General features: G+C 39.5%; 1 protein-coding gene and 2 pseudogenes across 2 annotated transcripts; all 3 read left to right on the forward strand.

Moving 5' to 3' along the window:
• The first annotated feature begins 2,807 nt into the window (after positions 1-2,807).
• On the forward strand, positions 2,808-10,947 carry LOC139189372 (heat shock cognate 70 kDa protein-like; annotated as a pseudogene).
• Positions 10,948-11,946: 999 nt separating this feature from the next.
• LOC103435853 (heat shock cognate 70 kDa protein-like) lies at positions 11,947-15,653 on the forward strand. Of its 2 annotated transcripts, XM_070818868.1 has the most exons (3): positions 11,947-12,408; positions 13,483-13,716; positions 14,185-15,653. In XM_070818868.1, exons 2-3 carry the CDS (start codon positions 13,497-13,499, stop codon positions 15,546-15,548), a joined length of 1,584 nt encoding a protein of 527 aa, XP_070674969.1. In that variant the 5' UTR covers positions 11,947-12,408; positions 13,483-13,496; the 3' UTR covers positions 15,549-15,653. The 2 variants fall into 2 exon arrangements, with proteins under 2 accessions (XP_070674969.1, XP_028956982.1); XM_029101149.2 differs by lacking the exon at positions 11,947-12,408 and having other exon boundaries at positions 13,397-13,716.
• Positions 15,654-15,718: 65 nt separating this feature from the next.
• Positions 15,719-17,616, forward strand: LOC139194410 (heat shock cognate 70 kDa protein-like; annotated as a pseudogene).
• Positions 17,617-17,997: the final 381 nt, after the last annotated feature.

The following is a 17,997-nucleotide window of genomic DNA, read 5'->3' on the forward strand; positions in this document are numbered from 1 at the left end:
GTCAACTAGACCGAGTTATTCTAGCGTGTCGTTTATCTTAGAGTGTTGTTGAGAACTCATGGAGCTTAGTGGGCTCATCGTGTTGACGTGTCTTCCTTGGTTGACGTGCACCTTAATTTACTTACTAGTGACTATAATATATGTGATTTTTATTGAATTGTTATTTTTACTTAGCCATCATTCTATGTTTTTTAATTGTGATTTGACTGTGGATTGGAAATATTCATGAAATGTGATTTGACGTGCATGTTTGAAATGTGGTTTGTGTGGTATGATAGGCATGATGTGATGAAATGTGAGGGCTATAAGTGGACCGTTGACCCATTGTCATGGGGTTTGTTGCTTCGACACTTGTTTCACGTCTTGTTTCCTTATTTCACTTTTTGTTTCGTTCAACCCTTCTAAATTGAGTACTTGGTTCTTGTATTGTTTCTTCGAGCCTTTGTTATATTCCTTGGGCTTCCACTCGGTTCCGTTGAGTGATCCGAAACTGGGTATCCGCTGAAGTTCTGTTGAGTGGTCCGGTTCCCTGCTTTGTTTGGATTCCGTTGAATGGTCCGGAATCCCTCGTGATTCACGATTCCATTGAGTGGTCCAGAATCGTATGTAGCTTAGATTTCATTGAGTGGTCTGATATCTATTGTACTCCGCGATGCCGTTGAGTAGTCTGGAATCGTATCTACTTGGATTTCGTTAAGAAGTCCATAATCTCTTCTACTCCGCGATTCCGTTGAGTGGTCCGGAATCATATCCTGGTTTGGATTCCGTTGAGTGGTCTAGAATCCTTTTTGGTGTCTTGGTTCCGTTGAATGGTCCGGAAACTGATGTTGATGGATTTTGTCGAGTGGTCTGAAATCGCATCATTTGACTCATTGATTCCTTGGATTTGATTTATTTGAGACAACTTTTGAGATGTAGGCTTCGGCCGAACTGTGTCGCTCTAGTCCTGCATTTCAGTGTATTGTATGTGTTATTGATTGATATGGTTATGATGTTGGTTATGATTAGACTCGTTGACCAATATGACTAGAGATTATTATTGCGCTTCGTCGATTGTTCCTTGAGATGATGCATGCTCTGAATTGTGTATTATGTTAAGACATGGTGATTATGATGATTGTTCGAGTGTGGTGAAGGACGAACTACGAATGGCTGGTTCTCTATTTAGGGTACATAGGCAGTCTAACGAGGAGGTTAGATGTAGCCATAAAGTATATGAAAAATTACTATGTGATTCGATTCTCGAGTTGTGATTTGCCATATCCCGGAGGCGGGGTAAGTTAGAGATACAGGTATTTGATGACGTCACATGTCGAGCCTGACATGTTATAAAGTAGTTATCGTTTAGTGTTATTTATGTTTTCGTTAAACCTTATTGTTTGTGCTTTGGTTACTGCACAATTTGGCATAACACAACGAGAATTTTTCAGTGTGCGTAACATGAGGCAGCCACATGTAATCATACGATTGGTGGAAAGTTCTATTTTCAAGTCTCTCCTATAAAAAAAAATTATGTGGCTGAATGATTAATTTTCATTGATATGTGAATGAGTATATATAACATAACATTCCTTGTATAAGAAGAAGTCCTCCTACAAGTTAGGAGAACAATTACAATTTAAGTCTAACTAATTTCTTATTTGTCTAACACACCCCTTCAAGTTGGAGAATGGATGTTGAGAACTTCCAACTTGTGTAACATAGTCGAAAACTTTTCCTTTCCAAGAGGCTTCGTAAATAAGTCCGCTAGCTGCTGTGTTGTACCAACATGCCGGGTAGTAATGGTTCCATCGTTAATCTTATCATAGGATTGGCAGCTATATGCAATGCTGCTTGATTATCACAGAATAAAATAGACGGACCATTTAAAGAAACATTCAAATCCTTCAATGGAAACGACTTAGAACATGTACAAGATAGGTAATATTTGGTCAAGTTATTGTGAAATAAATTAATCGGCCTACTAGACGTTGATACTTTTTAGGGTCCTTGAGGAGTTCCCCTTTGTCGGATAGTTTTTATCATCCATAGGAAATGCAATGGGCCGTGCTCCCAGAAAGTCATAATCCTTGAGGATCTCCAATGCATATGTACGTATGAAATATACCAGAGAGGAAGGAACCAGTAGGGTTGGAGGAGAAAGAAGGTGCAGTGGCCATTGGAGAGGGGAAGGCACGGCAAGAAAGGGGTGTCAAGGCACGGGTAGGAATTAGGAAAAATTATATATTGGAAAGACTAGAGTTTTTACCAGGAATAGGAATGATACCATGTAGAATTGTAACATCTTAATTTTATTAATCTCATAAAGGTACATGTATTTACAAGTCAATTGACTTGGAATACAAATATTCAAGGCCCGGTAATTACAAAACCTAGCCTATGAGAATTCTAAGTGGATTCTCCAACACTAACAAGGAGTTCTTATTATAAATCCTTGTATAACAAGAACTCCTCCTACAGGTTAGGAGTACAATTACAATTCAAGTCTAACTAATTTCCTATTTGTCTAACATCTCCAATTATATAAATACATTTGGGTACATAGAAAAATCTCTCTAAAACGGGTCATCAGAAAATAAATTTGAGACTAGTTGACCAAATTTTTAAACCTCTAAACCTTTGGAGAGCGAAAGATAAATGATTATTCCTACCCAAGTATAGATCTAAGTTATAATAGACACCACTCTGAACTCTTTCTCTTCTCCGCTAAACTAGCCAGACTTACTCTCCCTAGTCCCCCACTAGTATTACTCTCACTGTAATCGTTTTTTTCTCTCTATCTTCTTTGTCGTGTTCCCGTGCAGAGAATGGCAGGAGCAGAAGGCAACGCAATTGGGATTGATCTGGGGACAACGTACTCGTGTGTCGCAATGTGGGAGAACGACCATGTGGAAATCATAGTGAATGATCAGGGTAACAGAACCACTCCATCTTGTGTTGCCTTCACAGAGACTGAGCGATTGGTTGGTGATTCAGCCATCAACCAAGTCATCAGGAACCCGACAAACTCCATTTTCGGTTAGATCCTCGTTTATGAGCTACTAATTTGGCAGTATTTTGATGGAAAATGGTTAAATGCTTATTTTTTATGGTCATGTTCACAAAATATATTTTTTAACAAAAAAAGCTACAAGTATAAACAGTATGAAGTTGGATTGAAACTATCGTTGCAGGATAACACTTTTGATTAAAGCAAATAAGTCATTGTGTTGTTTTTGATATATGATCTATTGCTTCATAGCTGTTTTTCTTTCTGGGAATGGTTTTTAATTTAGTCATTTATTTGCAGATGCGAAGAGGTTAATTGGTAGGAGATTCAATGATGCCACTTTTTAAAGTGATTTGCCTACTTCAATTCCACTGTGAAGAATGCAGTTATCCCTGCTTACTTCAATGATTCACAACGTCAGGCTACAAAAAATGCTTGCAGCATTGCTGGCCTAAATGTGATGCGTATCATCAACGAGCCAACTGCTGCAGCGATTGCTTATGGCATTGACAGGAAGGCTGGTTGGTATAGCAAGAGAAATGTGATGATATTTGATTTAGGTGGTGGTACTTTAGATGTTTCACTACTTACCATAGGTGATGGTTTGTTTCAAGTGAAGGCCACGGCTGGAGACACTCACCTTGGAGGAGAAGACTTAGATAACAAAATGGTGGATTTTTGTGTTGAGCAATTCAAGAAGAAGCATAATGTGGACGTGAGTGGGAACTCTAGAGCACTCAGGAGGTTAAGAAACGCATGTGAGAAAGCAAAGAGCAGGCTTTCATTTACTTCAGCCACTGACATTGAAATCGACTGTATGTATGAGGGTACTGATTTCTATACAACTATCACCCGTGCCAAATTTGAGCAACTGAATATATTGGCGTGAGTCTATATTTTAAGAGAAAAGGAATGTAAATATTTTGTAATTATTAGAGTCATGTTTTAGGAAGGATATTGTATCCTTTATTATTTTTTGTTTCCTTTTGTAACAAGGATTGTATGTCATTTTATTCAGGATTATGGAATATAGAAAAGTTAAGCCGTAAAATTCTATTTGGCATCAGAGCCAAGATTGCCGTAACCCTAGAAACTGTAAAACAATATTTTCTTCCACTGCTGTGTTTGGTCGACTTGTTCTTGCGCTGCTTGTTGCAGAAATCGATCAGGCCATGTATATTGGATTTGCAGCAGTGTGATCTTGTTGCTGCTGTGTGTGGTGTTGTGCTTTTCTAAGTGTACCGTGTATTGACTTGCAGTGTGTAGTTGTTTGCTGCTTGTCTGCTACCATACAAATACTTGAGGCTGCTACGGTATTGACTGTGTTCTCCAATTAGAGTTGTTGCGTGGAAAGTTGTGATGTGCTACCACCTTATTTTTTGTATTGTGTGAATTTCGTGAGCGTGTTTTCTTTGCCGCGATCTTCTAGTGCTGCAGTCTGCAATTGTTTCGTAATTGCCTTGATTGGTTGTTGCTTTGTTGACCAAAACAAACAAAACACAAAAAAATAAGAAAAAGAAAGTAAAGGTATTTGCTGCTGCAATCAAGCAGCAAGAATTAATTCATCAAGTGGGTTGTTCCCATTCTACCTTGGTTTTTTTTACTGCTTGCTGTGACGTGAGCAATGCTTGTGCAGTGTGGTTGTGCGTACTTGCTGTTTTGTCTGTGATGCGCAGTGTGTAGAGACTGATGTGCAGGTGTTATTACAATGACCAATACCAGTTGGATTTTAGATTCCGATGCAACAGATCATATGACGTATGATAGAACTTTGTTTCAATCCATGAAAGATCCTTATAGAAAGTGTGTGGCAACTGCCAATGGTACTACTGTTGTTGTTGTTGGAGCGGGAACAATGTCTCTTACACCCTCTCTTTCTCTTCCTTTACATAATTGTTTATTGGTTCCATCGTTGTCCCATCACTTATTGTATATACCTTAAGTCACTGAACAATTGGATTGTGTTGTATTAATATATCCTTCTTTTTGCTTGCTTCAGGATATTCAGACAAAAGAGATCATTGAGCGTGGCATTAAGAGATAGGGGTTATATTATGTGGATGACGTGGTTTCTGGAAGAGCTAATTTGGTTCATGCATCACGTAATAGTAATCTACATAAGGTATTGTTATTGCATCGTCGTTTGGGGCATGCATCGTTTGGTTATTTGAAACATATATTACCTGATATGTTCAGTGGTATTGAAGACTCAGAATTGAAATGCGAAGTATGTATTTTAGCCAAAAGTCATCGTGCTTCATTCCCTCCAAGTATGACTAGAAGATCTTCTCTGTTTGCGCTAGTACACTCTGATCTGTGGGGGCCTTCCCCTGTTAGTACTACTACAGGAATTAGGTGGTTTGTTACTTTCGTGGATGATTGCACTCGTATGACGTGGTTGTATGTGTTGAAAAATAAAAGTGAGGTTTGTGATGTGTTTCGTTTGTTTCAACAGATGGTTAAGACTTAGTATTCTTCTGATATTAAAGTTTTGCGTTCTGACAATGGTGGAGAGTACATAAATTCTGAGTTATCTCGGTTTCTACAAAATCGTGGAATTATTCATCAAACTACATGTCCGCATACTTCGCAACAAAATGGGGTTGCTGAGAGGAAAAATCGTCATATCTTGGAAACTGCTCGTGCCTTGCTTATTGGTGCATCCGTACCTAAACGGTTTTGGCCTGAAGCCGTTACCTATGCCGTGTATGTGATTAACCGTATGCCATCCCGGGTTGTGGACTTTCGTACACCTCTCCAAGTGTTGACAGAATTTGTTCCCGTAGTGTCCACTAATACTCTCACTCCTCGTGTGTTTGGATATGTAGCCTATGTTCATATTCACAAGATTCATTGTAGTAAATTAGATCCATGTGCTCTCCGGTGTGTCTTTCTTAGGTTTACTCCCCAATAGAAAGGGTATAAGTGCTACCACCCTGAAACTCACCACGTGTATGTGACCATGGATGTTATTTTCTCGGAATCCGAGTATTTTTATGCTTCGATTCCATCACCTTCTGATCACCAGGAGGAGAATACTAATGGTGATCTTAGGTGGTTGGAGATACCAGATAATGTACTATGTAGCTCAGGGGGAGCGTGTGTTGAAAACAAAAATTGTGAAGGCTCTCGGCAAGAGATTGTCAAGAATGAATACAGTGAAGACAGTGAGGGTTCTCGGTAACAGCCTGTCAAAAATTGGACTATTGTTCAGCTGCCAAGCACCGAAACAGTTGATGCTTCTCGGCAACAGTCTGTCGAGTATGATGCAGAGTATCGGCAGGAGTCTGCTGAACCCGAACCCGTACCCCCTCTCTCTAGCTCAATAGTGCCACCCAAAATGTCTTCTCTGAATATTCCTGAGGTAAGTAAAACTAATGCTCATGTAACTAATCCGGATAATATTATGAGTACGTATAAGTTGCCGCCAAGGCAAAATCGTGGTGTTCCTCCTGACAGGTTTTCTCCTAAAGGAAAAGTGAAGTATCCAATAGCTAATTATGTGTCATGCTCGAACCTTGCACCAAAAGGTCAAGCCTGGGTGAATAATGTGGAAGCAATCCAAGCACTAACCCGAGTTGAGGAGGCCTTGAAGGATCCTAAATAGGCTGCTGCAATGGATGAAGAAATGATGGTACTGCATAAGAATGATACGTGGGAGGTAACGGAGCTACCGAAAGGAAAAAAACCGGTCGGGTGTAGATGGGTCTTTACAATTAAATACAAGGCAGACGGATCAGTGGACATGTATAAAGCAAGGTTAGTAGCAAAGAGTTATACACAAACTTATGGTGTTGATTATCAGGAAACTTTTTCTCCAGTAGCGAAGATGAATACAGTACGAGTCCTTATTTCTTTAGCTGCAAATTTGAATTGGCCACTGAAACAGTTTGATGTGAAAAATGCTTTTCTTCATGGGTACCTGAAAGAAGAAGTATATATGGATTTTCCTCCGGGGTATAATGCCAGAAGGAAAACCGGAGTATGTAGGTTGCAAAAGTCACTTTACGGGCTTAAGCAATCACCTAATGCATGGTTTGGTAGATTCACTCAAGTTATGAGGAGGATTGGGTATTATCAAAGTCACTCTGATCACACGTTATATGTGAAACAGAGAAGTGGTAAAGTGATGGCCTTGATTATTTATGTGGATGACATGATAATAACAGGTGATGATTCGGATGAGATGATGAAATTAGAAAAAAGTCTTGCCGTTGAATTTGAGATGAAGAATTTGGGAGATTTGAAATATTTCCTTGGAGTGGAAGTCACCCGGTCATCTAAAGGTATTTTCTTATCTCAATGTAAATATGTTCTGGATTTATTAAAGGAAACAGGCATGCTGGGATGTAAACTTGTGGACACTCCCATCACAGAGAAACATTAATTGGGGATTTATCCAGATCAGGAACCGGTTGACAAAGGTAGATATCAAAGGCTAGTGGGGAGGCTGATTTATTTGTCTCACACGCGTCCGGATATTGCCTATGTCGTAAGTGTGGTTAGTCAGTTTATGCACTCACCAAGTGTGGATCATATGGCGGCAGTAATGAGAATCTTGGCATACTTGAAGTCTGCCTTGGGAAAGGGAATTTTGTATGAACATCATGGACATATGAGGATCGAGGGATTTACTGTTGCTGATTGGGCAGGTGATGTTACTGACAGACGGTCTACATATGGGTATTTCACATTTGTTGGAGGTAATTTAGTTACGTGGTGGAGTAAGAAGCAGAATGTGGTATCACGGTTCTCTGCCGAAGCCGAGTATAGGGGTATGGCACATGGTGTGTGTGAGATCCTTTGGCTACAAAAGTTGCTTTGGGGTCTTGGTTTTACACAGAAAGAGGCGATGAAATTGTATTGTGACAATAAGTCTGCTAGAGAAATAGCTGAGAATCTGATACAGCATGACAGGACCAAGCATGTTGAGGTTGATAGACATTTTATCAAAGAAAAGCTGGAAAAGAAGATTGTGTCAATACCGTTCGTGAACTCAAAGGAACAACTTGCGGATATCCTTACTCATGATGTGTGTAGTAGGAGGTTCGATGACTTACTTATCAAGTTGGGCATGTATAACATCTATGCTCCAACTTGAGGGGGAACATTGGCGTGAGTCTATATTTTTGGAGAAAGGGAATGTAAATATTTTGTAATTATTAGAGTCATGTTTCAGGAAGGATATTGTGTCCTTTATTATTTTTTGTTTCCTTTTATAACAAGGATTGTATGTCCTTTTATTCAGGATTATGGAATACATAAAAGTTAAGCCGTAAAATTCTATTTGGATTTCTTTAACAAGTGTCTGGAGCCAGTAGAGAAGTGTTTGAAGGATGCCAATATGGAAGTGAGCAGTGTCCATGATGTTGTTCTTGCCGGTGGATCTTCTAGAATTCCCAAAGTGCAGCAACTATTGCAGGATATGTTCAAGGTGAAGCAGTTGTGCAAGAGTATCAATCCGGATGAGGCAATTGCGTATGGTGCCGCTGCTCAAGCTGCAGTCTTGAGTGGGAATGTGAATGGGAAGCTTCATGGCTTTTCTCTCTTAGATGTCACACCTCTGTCACTTGGGGTCAAGGAAGAAAATATCGGTAATATCGGAAATATCGGTAGTTCGAAAACACGGAAATATCGGGATAATATCGATATCGATAAAAATTACATGGAAACCACGGAAATTGTAAGAAAAACTTGGAAATTTTTATTGAAACTTTGCAGGATGTTTATTTAGTCAATTATCTATTAGTTTATCACAAAAAATTGAAAGGAAATGTATTGCATGATGGATTTAACATTATCAAGTTGATTATATAGCGAGCTGGCAAACATGATGGATTTAAAGGATGTTTATTTAACTGATTTGAGGTGACCCAACCACACACACACATACACGCCACCACACACGCACACATGTTATGAATCCAGTGACAGTTACTGGGTTCACCCTTTCAACCTCTGCGAGCTTATCTTTTCTTCTCTCTTCTTCTTTTTTGTTTAAAAAAAAATTATAATAATTGTTCTTTTACATTGGTAACTGTAAGGTTTTAATTTCGATTCTCATTAAAAACAAGTTTGAAGGATATTATTACTAGTCCATTGTGATGCTTAGTCCACTCCCCCACTCCCTTAATGTAGATACTACTGTTTTTTTTTATTATTTAAGAAAATTGATATAACCCCTTTCATAATGAGGGGTACCCAAGAAGAAAAGAGAATCTTTCACACCTTTAAATTTAAAATTTACCAGCAAAGGTATTAAATCCAAATACACTTTCCTCCTAAAAAATTGTTCTCAAAGAAAAAAAGGCATATGGGCATGCAGTTGCATGTGGTGTTGAATTTCTGATTATATTACACACGCACACAACACACGCACGCACACAACGCACGCACAAGTCTCTCTCGATCCTTCTTCTCTCTTCTCATTACACACGCACACAACACACGCACACACACAACAACCCACAGAGAGACTCCTCAGTCTTTCTCGATCTTCTTCTCTCTTCTCTCCCTTCTCCCTTCTCCCACACACAGACACAGAGATCTGTTGATCTCTCTTCTCCCTTCTCCCACACACACGCACAGAGATCTGTCGATCTCTCTTCTCCCTTAGCCTCGTCGGCGTCGTCTCTCTGGAAACTCTCATTTCTCTCTGCACCGAGTCCGAGACCCACATACACACACGCACACCATTGCATCTGCTTCAGGAAGACACCCATCGTCATCATCAACCTCGTCTTTCTCCCTCTCATTCTCGTCCCTGCAACTCGGCGAACGTAGGAACTCCGGCGAGTTTCTTGAATTTCTCCGGTTAGGTAAGCTTCGATTTACCTCTTTCTGTTCCACATTGGAGCTTATATGTGAAATTTAAGTTCAAAATCGTGTTTTTGCAAGGTTTTTGGGACGAAATCGGCTCGAGTTCGCATAGATCCATCTCCGGCGTTCTTCTCCGAGTGCCCAGTTCCAAATCTATCGCGATAATTTCGAAAATATCGCGATATTATCGATAATATCGCGATATTATCACGAAACCCATTTGGATAGTTATAAAAATATCGATCCCCTTAAAAACCGATAATATCGACGATATATCGCCGATATTATTGATTTTTTCTTCCTTGCTCGGGGTTGGGACTGAGGAAAAGTTTTTCGAGATGTGGGTTGTCATCCCAAGAAACAGCAGTATTCCCATCAAGAGGAACACAACTCTAAGTTACTCTCTATGACAATCAAGTGTCCATCAATTTCCCCATTTATGAGGGTGAAAGTACAAACACCAAAAATAATAATTTTATGGGTCAATTTATGATCAAGGGTATTCCTCCAGCTCCAAAGGGCGCTGCTAATGGGTGGTTTGGGAGTGAGGTGCTTAAAAAAAAAAACATCCATGAAAAAAAGCTGTGAGGGTTTTAGGTGTTTGGTAAACTGAAAAAAAAAGGCTTATTTTGGAAGTTACTGTGAGAATAAGCTGAAATCAAAGGAAAAAGTTGAAGCTGCTATTTACAACTTTGGAAAACTGACTTTTTTTCAAAGCACACGGAGCTACAGTGCTCCTTTAATGAAAAGACCCACTATCAGATTGCTTTTTTTTCCAAAAGCACTTTTACAAAAAAGTTTACCAAACACTCTGTTGATTTATTTCACAGCTGCTTATTCTCACAGTAGCTTTTTTTCAAAGCACAGTAATACCAAACCAGCCCTAAATTCAATGTTTGTTTCAGCATTGATGCCAACAGTATTCTAAGCCCCAGTTTGGCATTGCGGTGCTTAATTAAAAAGCAGTTTTTTTTTTAAATTTTGGATCCTTCAAACGTTTGGTAACTGAAAAATAAAGCTGCTTTTTCTTGAAGCGCGGTGATAAAAAGCAGAAATCAGGAAGCTACTCTGACCGAGCTTTCAAAAACCGCAGAAAACTGCTTCAAAATGAAGCATGCAGAGTTACAGTGAAGTTTTAATGAAATTTTCTAAAGACCAATAATACCCCCACCTTTTTAACTAAAAGGACATCCTTGTCCTCCATCTCTGTAATGTCCTCAATTTCTCTTTGCTAAACACCACCCACCCACCCACCAACTCTGACCACCCCAGCCACCACACCTACCCCCTACTAACACCATGACCACCTCTCCGAACCCACTGGTCATTAATTTTCACCCTTCAAGAATGCAACCCACCATAGCCGCAACCCACCTCCTGTATTTTCTCTCGAATCCACAACCGTTGCCAAATTCAAAACTACTGCTATGGACTCACCTTCAGCGACAGTGTGGAAGCCGTCGAATCTGATCAATGACTGGTGAATACTCGCTTCCATCTTAGGGGGTGATGAAGCCGTAGCCCTTGGTGTCGCTGAACCCTCACACCTTCTCGAATTTTTTAGCTTCGTCAACTTTGAGTCGCTGAACCCTCACACTCCAAACCTTCTTATCACCAAATCTGCATATGCTTTTGTTGCAATTACATAATCAAGCCCGGCCAAATTTAGAAAATAAATTATCAAATTTGGGGAGATCATCTTGGTCTCGAGGGTGCTACGGTGGGGGATGGTTGGAGGTGTGGAGAAGGGTATGGAAGATGTGGAAAGGGGAAGAGGGGGCAGAGAGAAAATTGGATGCTTCTAGCAAGAGTTACATTATGAATAAAAAAGTATAACATCTAATATCATACATTTTTTCGTCATTTAACATCGTCACAGCAGTTTTATATAAAAGTTTAGCAAACACTTAAACAATGTTTTTTTTAAAAAAAAAAAACACTTTTACAAAAAAAGTTACCAAACACTCTACTGCTTTTTTTACAGCTGCTAATTTTCACAGCATAACAGAAACAGTTTTTTTTTTTAAACACAACAATACCAAACCAGCTCTAACTGTATCTCTGCTGAGGATAAGTCTACCGGCCAGAGAAAAGGGATTTCAATTATGAGTGATAAAGACAAAAGGAGCTCAGAAGGTATCGAGGCAGTGAACTAATTAAGAAGCCTAGTCCTATAACTGAATTAGGACATATATTATAAACCAGCTTTAATTAATTTTTGGAGGAGTCGTTTTATCTTTATTGGAATATAAATGTTGGACAAAGACAAAGTTTCAGTTGAATAGATGGGAGCGATTGCATAACAAAAATACAGCTGCAAATGGTGTTATGAGTTTTCACAGTTTCACTTACCAAATTGGAGTTCTTCTCCCATGGCAGATTATCCGAGACTGTATCCCATCTCACCCCAGTCACAACGTACAGTCTGCGCCTGGGACTCCTGAATGCCCCACTTTCACTTCCTGATCAAATGTCCAACCTCCAAACTCCAATGTTCTCCACCACCAAACCACCCCTTTTGGAACACCATCGTCCACTGGTCAAAAGAAAGGGATTGCAATCAACAGTGACAGAAGAACTTTAGGAATTGGGAAGATGAGGTAAGAAATGATAATTTGTGGCATACAAAGGCTGAAACTAGCATATACGTTATGTAATCAATTTGATACTCTACATGTTTAGCTGTAAGGTCGGATGGTTTTGTTTATGCCAGGTGAGCCGAAGCATCCAAAGCGCTAGCCCTGGTTGTGTTGCTTTGGGCTTAATCGAAAAATTAGAGGAAGCAAATAGTTTATAGGCACTCCTTTTGCTTTCTTGTCATGCATCATAACATCATTTTATGTGCTGGTTGTTTTTGTTATGAAAGAAATCATGTGTTGAGTTCTGTGATCTTGCTACAGCTCAGTGCACGAGACGGGTTTAATGAAAAATTTGACATAGATAAACAACTGATGTGTCATGTTTGCTCTGTTTCATGAAATTTCTTGAGTCATTACAAGATTAGGATTCTTTTTCTTCTTTAGTACGTTGGAAGTCAGAACTCCAAGATGTTTGTTGCAAGACAACAGAAATGGGTATGTTACTGTTCTATAGGATCGATGATACTACTGTGACAAGGTTTAGCAACTGCTGATAATCTAATCCAAATCTTTGTAAAACAAAATGTCAATTTTATAAATTGTGTTTCATAAATAAGAATTTAATGACTTTATTTTGCATCTACTTTTGAAAATGAAGTTCTTTCAGGCATCCAATCTGCTTTATGTGTGCGTATGAACATAATTCATTGAGCTTGATCAAGCTCATTGTAAAAGCTCAAACAAATCGACGAAATAGATTAATTTTTCCGTTTGGCAATTGAATGAAGAAGATTACTTAACTAAATCCAAATCACATTTTTTTTAATTATGTAGTCTTATTAGATTTGGAACTTAATGAAGAAGATTACTTAATGAAGAAGGTTACAACTTACTGTTGCTTCTTTAATTTTGGAACTTAATGAACCAAAAGTGTCCAAAAGAAAAAGACTAGGGAACCAAAAAGTGTCAAAAGAAAAAGAAAAAACTTTCAGACCGCTCTATGTTAATATCTTCTACTTTCAAGCACATATATTCTCTTGATCTTCTTTCTATGCTACCATTCAGCTCTCTTCTTTAGTACTATTCTTCTTCCAGTTTCTCAGCTTAGAATGGCGGGAAAAGACGAAGCTGCAGGTCATGCAATCGGGATCGACCTGGGGACAACCTACTCGTGTGTGGCGGTGTGGCAGAATGATCATGTAGAAATCATAGTGAACGATCAGGGCAACAGGACCACTCCATCTTATGTTGCTTTCACAAATACTGAGCGATTGATAGGTGACGGAGCATTCAACCAGGTTATAAAAAACCCAACCAACACCATCTTCGGTATGTTCATCTCTTTCTGTATGTATCCATCTACATATATACCATTTTCCCATTAATTTATTTCTCAAATTAGTTTTTCTTTTTCTCTGAATATTTATAACAGTATTTGAAGTGATAAAATGTGGGGTGTTGATGACAAGTTATGATTTTGATGATAATTAAAAAGGTGTAGTACATTTACAGTAGAGTGAAAGAATTTGGGATAGTTACTGTTGACTTGAGTCCTTGTTCAATTAGGAATGTAATTAATTATTTGATTGTATTTCCTAGTTGGCTAGGATTGTATGTATATAAATATTTCCTCCTAGATGGAGAAGAATACAGATTTGAGAATTAAACCCTAAACATATATTTTAACTGTTACGACACCGTTTGTTTAACAATATGCTTTTATTTCAATCATATGACCTATTTCTTTGTTAGTTTTGGTTGTTGGGTTGTGCAACTAATTCTGTTCTCATTTTGCAGACGCGAAAAGGATAATCGGTAGGAGGTTCACAGATGAATGTGTTCAAAACGATATAAAGCATTGGCCTTTTAAGGTCATTGGAGGTCCTTCTGACAAGCCAATGATTGTCGTCACATACAAGGGTGTTGAGAAACAATTTGCTGCTGAAGAAATCTCATCTATGATTCTTGTGAAAATGCGAGAGATTGCTGAGGCCTACCTTGGTTCAACTGTGAAAAATTCAGTTATCACAGTCCCTGCTTACTTTAACGACTCACAGCGGCAGGTTACGAAAAAGGCAGGTGGTACTGCTGGCCTAAATGTGATGCGCATCATCAATGAGCCGACTGCTGCAGCCATTGCTTATGGGCTTGACAGGAAGGCCGGTTGGTATAGCAAGAGAAATGTGATGATATTTGATTTGGGCGGGGGAACCTTGGATGTTTCGCTACTTACCATAGCTGACAGTATCTTTGAAGTGAAGGCCACCGCTGGAGACACTCATCTTGGAGGTGAAGATTTCGATAACAGAATGGTCAACCACTGTGCTAAGCAATTCAAGAGGAAGTATAACGTGGACGTTAGTGGAAACTTCAAGGCTCTTAGGAGGTTAAAAAATGCATGTGAGAAAGCAAAGAGGAGGCTTTCATTTATGTCCGAGACTGACATTGACATTGACTGTTTGCATCAGGGTGTTGATTTTTGTTTAACTATTACCCGTGCTAAATTTGAGCAACTCAACATGGATTTCTTCGGCAAGTGCATGGAGCCTGTGAAGAAGTGCCTGGAAGATGCTAACATGGACATAAGCAGCGTCCATGATGTTGTTCTTGCAGGTGGATCTTCTAGAATTCCCAAGGTGCAGCAGCTTTTGCAGGAGGTTTTCAAGGGAAAGGAGCTTTGCAAAGGCATCAATCCAGATGAGGCGGTGGCCTATGGTGCCGCTGTTCAAGCTACTGTCTTGAGTGGTGGCAATCTAACTGGAAAGCTTGGGGACTTCGCACTGGTGGATGTCACCCCTCTCTCACTTGGGGTGGAGGCTCGTGAAGAACTTATCATGTCAGTTGTGATTCCAAGAAACACTAGAACACCGGTCAAAATAATCAAAGGTTTTACTACGTGCTATGACAACCAAAGTGATGTTAGTTTTCCTATATATGAGGGTGAGAGTAGAATTGCAAGAGATAATAACTATTTGGGCGGATTTGAACTCAATGACATTCCTCCAGCTCCCAGCGGTGTTCCTAAATTTAAAGTTTGCTTTGATATTGATGAAAATGGCATCCTGCATGTCTCTGCTGAGGACAAGTCCACCGGCCAAAAGAAGGGGCTCACGTTCAATTGTGACAGAAGAACTTGTGAAGGAATTGAGACATTGATTTAAAAGTCAGTTGACTGATGTAAGAAACATTAATTTCTCACATGCTATAGTCCGAAATATCTTGTATTAACCATATTTCCTATCTCACGGGGTTTGCTTAAGTCCTAATCTTGACCCTTCAATCTAAAGTTTTTTTTTACTGTCTTTAGTTAGGACTGGTCTTTACTTGAATTATGGCTCACGCAGACATGAATAGAACATTGGATTCCATGGGAAACATAATTTCTTTGAGGATGTTCTCTGTTTACTCCATACGCGCACTCATGCTGAGCTCTGTTAACGCGTTATTTTCAGATACAAAGTGTTTAATAGGAAGGAGATTTAGTGATCCTTCTGTTCAAAATTATATGAAGCTGTGGCCATTCAAGGTCACTGAAGGTCCAGCTGAGAAGCCCATGATTGTGGTTACACATGAAGGTCAAGAAAAAACAGTTTTATCCTGATGAAATCTCATCCATGGTTTGGGTAAAGATGCTGGAGATTGCTGAGGCCTATCTCGGCTCAACTGTGAAGAATGCTGTGATCAAAGTCCCTGCTTACTTCACTGACTCGCAGCGTCAGGCTACAAAAAATGCTGGTACCACGGTTGGCCTAAGTGTCATCCAATCATCAAAGAACCAACTGTGGCAGCCATTGCTTTTGGACTTGACAAGAAACCCGTTTGGTATAGCAAGAGAAACGTCAAGATATTTGATTTGGTGGTGCTACTTAAGATGTGTCTCTACTTACTACAGGGAATGGTGTGTGTTTGAAGTGAAGGCCACTGCTGAAGACAGTCACCTATGGAGGTGAAGACTATAATAGAATGGTGATTTACTCTGTTGAGGAGTTTACGAGGAAACATGGTTTGGCATCAGTGGAAACTCGAGAGCACTTGAGAGGTTAAGGAATGCTTGTGAGAAGGCAAAGAGGAGACTCATTCAAGTCTTTTGTAGAAGATGAAACTGATTGTTTGTATCAAGCTACGGATTTCTATATAAATATCGCCCGGGCCAAATTTTAACAACTGAGGAGAAGTGTTTGAGGGATGCTAAAATGGACATAACCAGTGTCCATGACGTTGTTGTTTCTGGTGGCTCTTCTAGAATTCCCAAATGCAGCAGCTTGTACAGGAGGTTTTCAAGGGAAAGGAGCTTTGCAAGGGCATCAATCCGGACGAAGCGGTGGCCTATGGTGCTGGTGTTCATGCTGCTGTCTTGTGTGGGAATGGAACTGGGAAGCTTCAAGACTTCACTCTATTGGATGCCACCCCTTTAACATTTGGGATAGAGACTTTAGGAAAACATGTCATGGGAGTTGTTATTCCAAGAAGCATGAGAGTTACCATGGAGAAGCAGACGACTTTAATTACTATCTGTGATAACCAACGTACCATCACCTTCCCCATTCATGAGGGCGAGAGCAAAACAACTTTGAATAATAACTATTTGGGTGAATTTAAACTCCATGACATTCCTCCAGCCGCCAAGGATGTTCCTAAATTCGACGTTTGCTTTGAAATTGATGCAAATGGTGTGTCCTGGCTGTCTCTGCTTAGGACAAGCCCACTGGCCAAAAAAGAAATTAAGGGATTACAATCAACAGTGACAGAAGAACTTTTGAAGGAATTGAGAAGCTGAGGTACGAAATAATTTGCGTTATACCAATTTGATAGTTACTAATGCCAGGTGAGCCGAAGTCTCCATCATGCGCAGGTTGTATTGCTTTAAGCTGAATTAAAATTGGGGGAAGGAGGCAGTTGATAGGAAAATGCTTGCTAGCTGGTCGTGCTTTATGACATTGATATGATATGCTGGTTATTTTGACAGAGATAAAATTGTTCTTTCTGTCCTGTTTGCAACTCATGAAAATGCTCGTTCCTTTATAAGATCTGCATTACTCTTTTTCAATATATTGTAATTCAAACTCCAAGTTGTTTGTTTCAAACTCCATGTTGTAATTCTTCTGAGCCATGGCAATGGCGTAGAGGAACCACTTGGCGTGGCTCAAAATCGAGGTGACATTGACGGCTGAGTGTAAGGGATTGATTGGAGGAATGGCTTTGTAGAGGATGAACCTGATTCTGAGAGAGAGCGAGAGAGAGATGCATAGTTTTCGGTAATGACACTTGTGCACAATTTGAAAAGGTGTAATACACTTTAGCCACTGTGCTTGAGTAACTGAAAGGTATATAGTGACAGAATTCGGAATAGTTACCAGTTACAACACCATTTCCTTGTTACATTTCCTTATCGGTCTTTTTTTTTTCAAATTTTGCATCAATATTCTTCAGATGCGAAAAAGTTAATTAGTACGAGTTTCAGGGATGAATGTGTTCAAAATGATATGAAGCATTGGCAATCCAAGGTCTCCTTCTGATAAGTCAATAACCATTGTTACCCACAACGGCATAGAGAAACAATTTCGTGCTGAAGAAAATTCATCTATGGTTCTTGTGAAAATGCAGGATATT

Source organism: Malus domestica, chromosome 01 (genome assembly GCF_042453785.1).
Source record: "Malus domestica chromosome 01, GDT2T_hap1".
Taxonomy (NCBI): domain Eukaryota; kingdom Viridiplantae; phylum Streptophyta; class Magnoliopsida; order Rosales; family Rosaceae; genus Malus; species Malus domestica.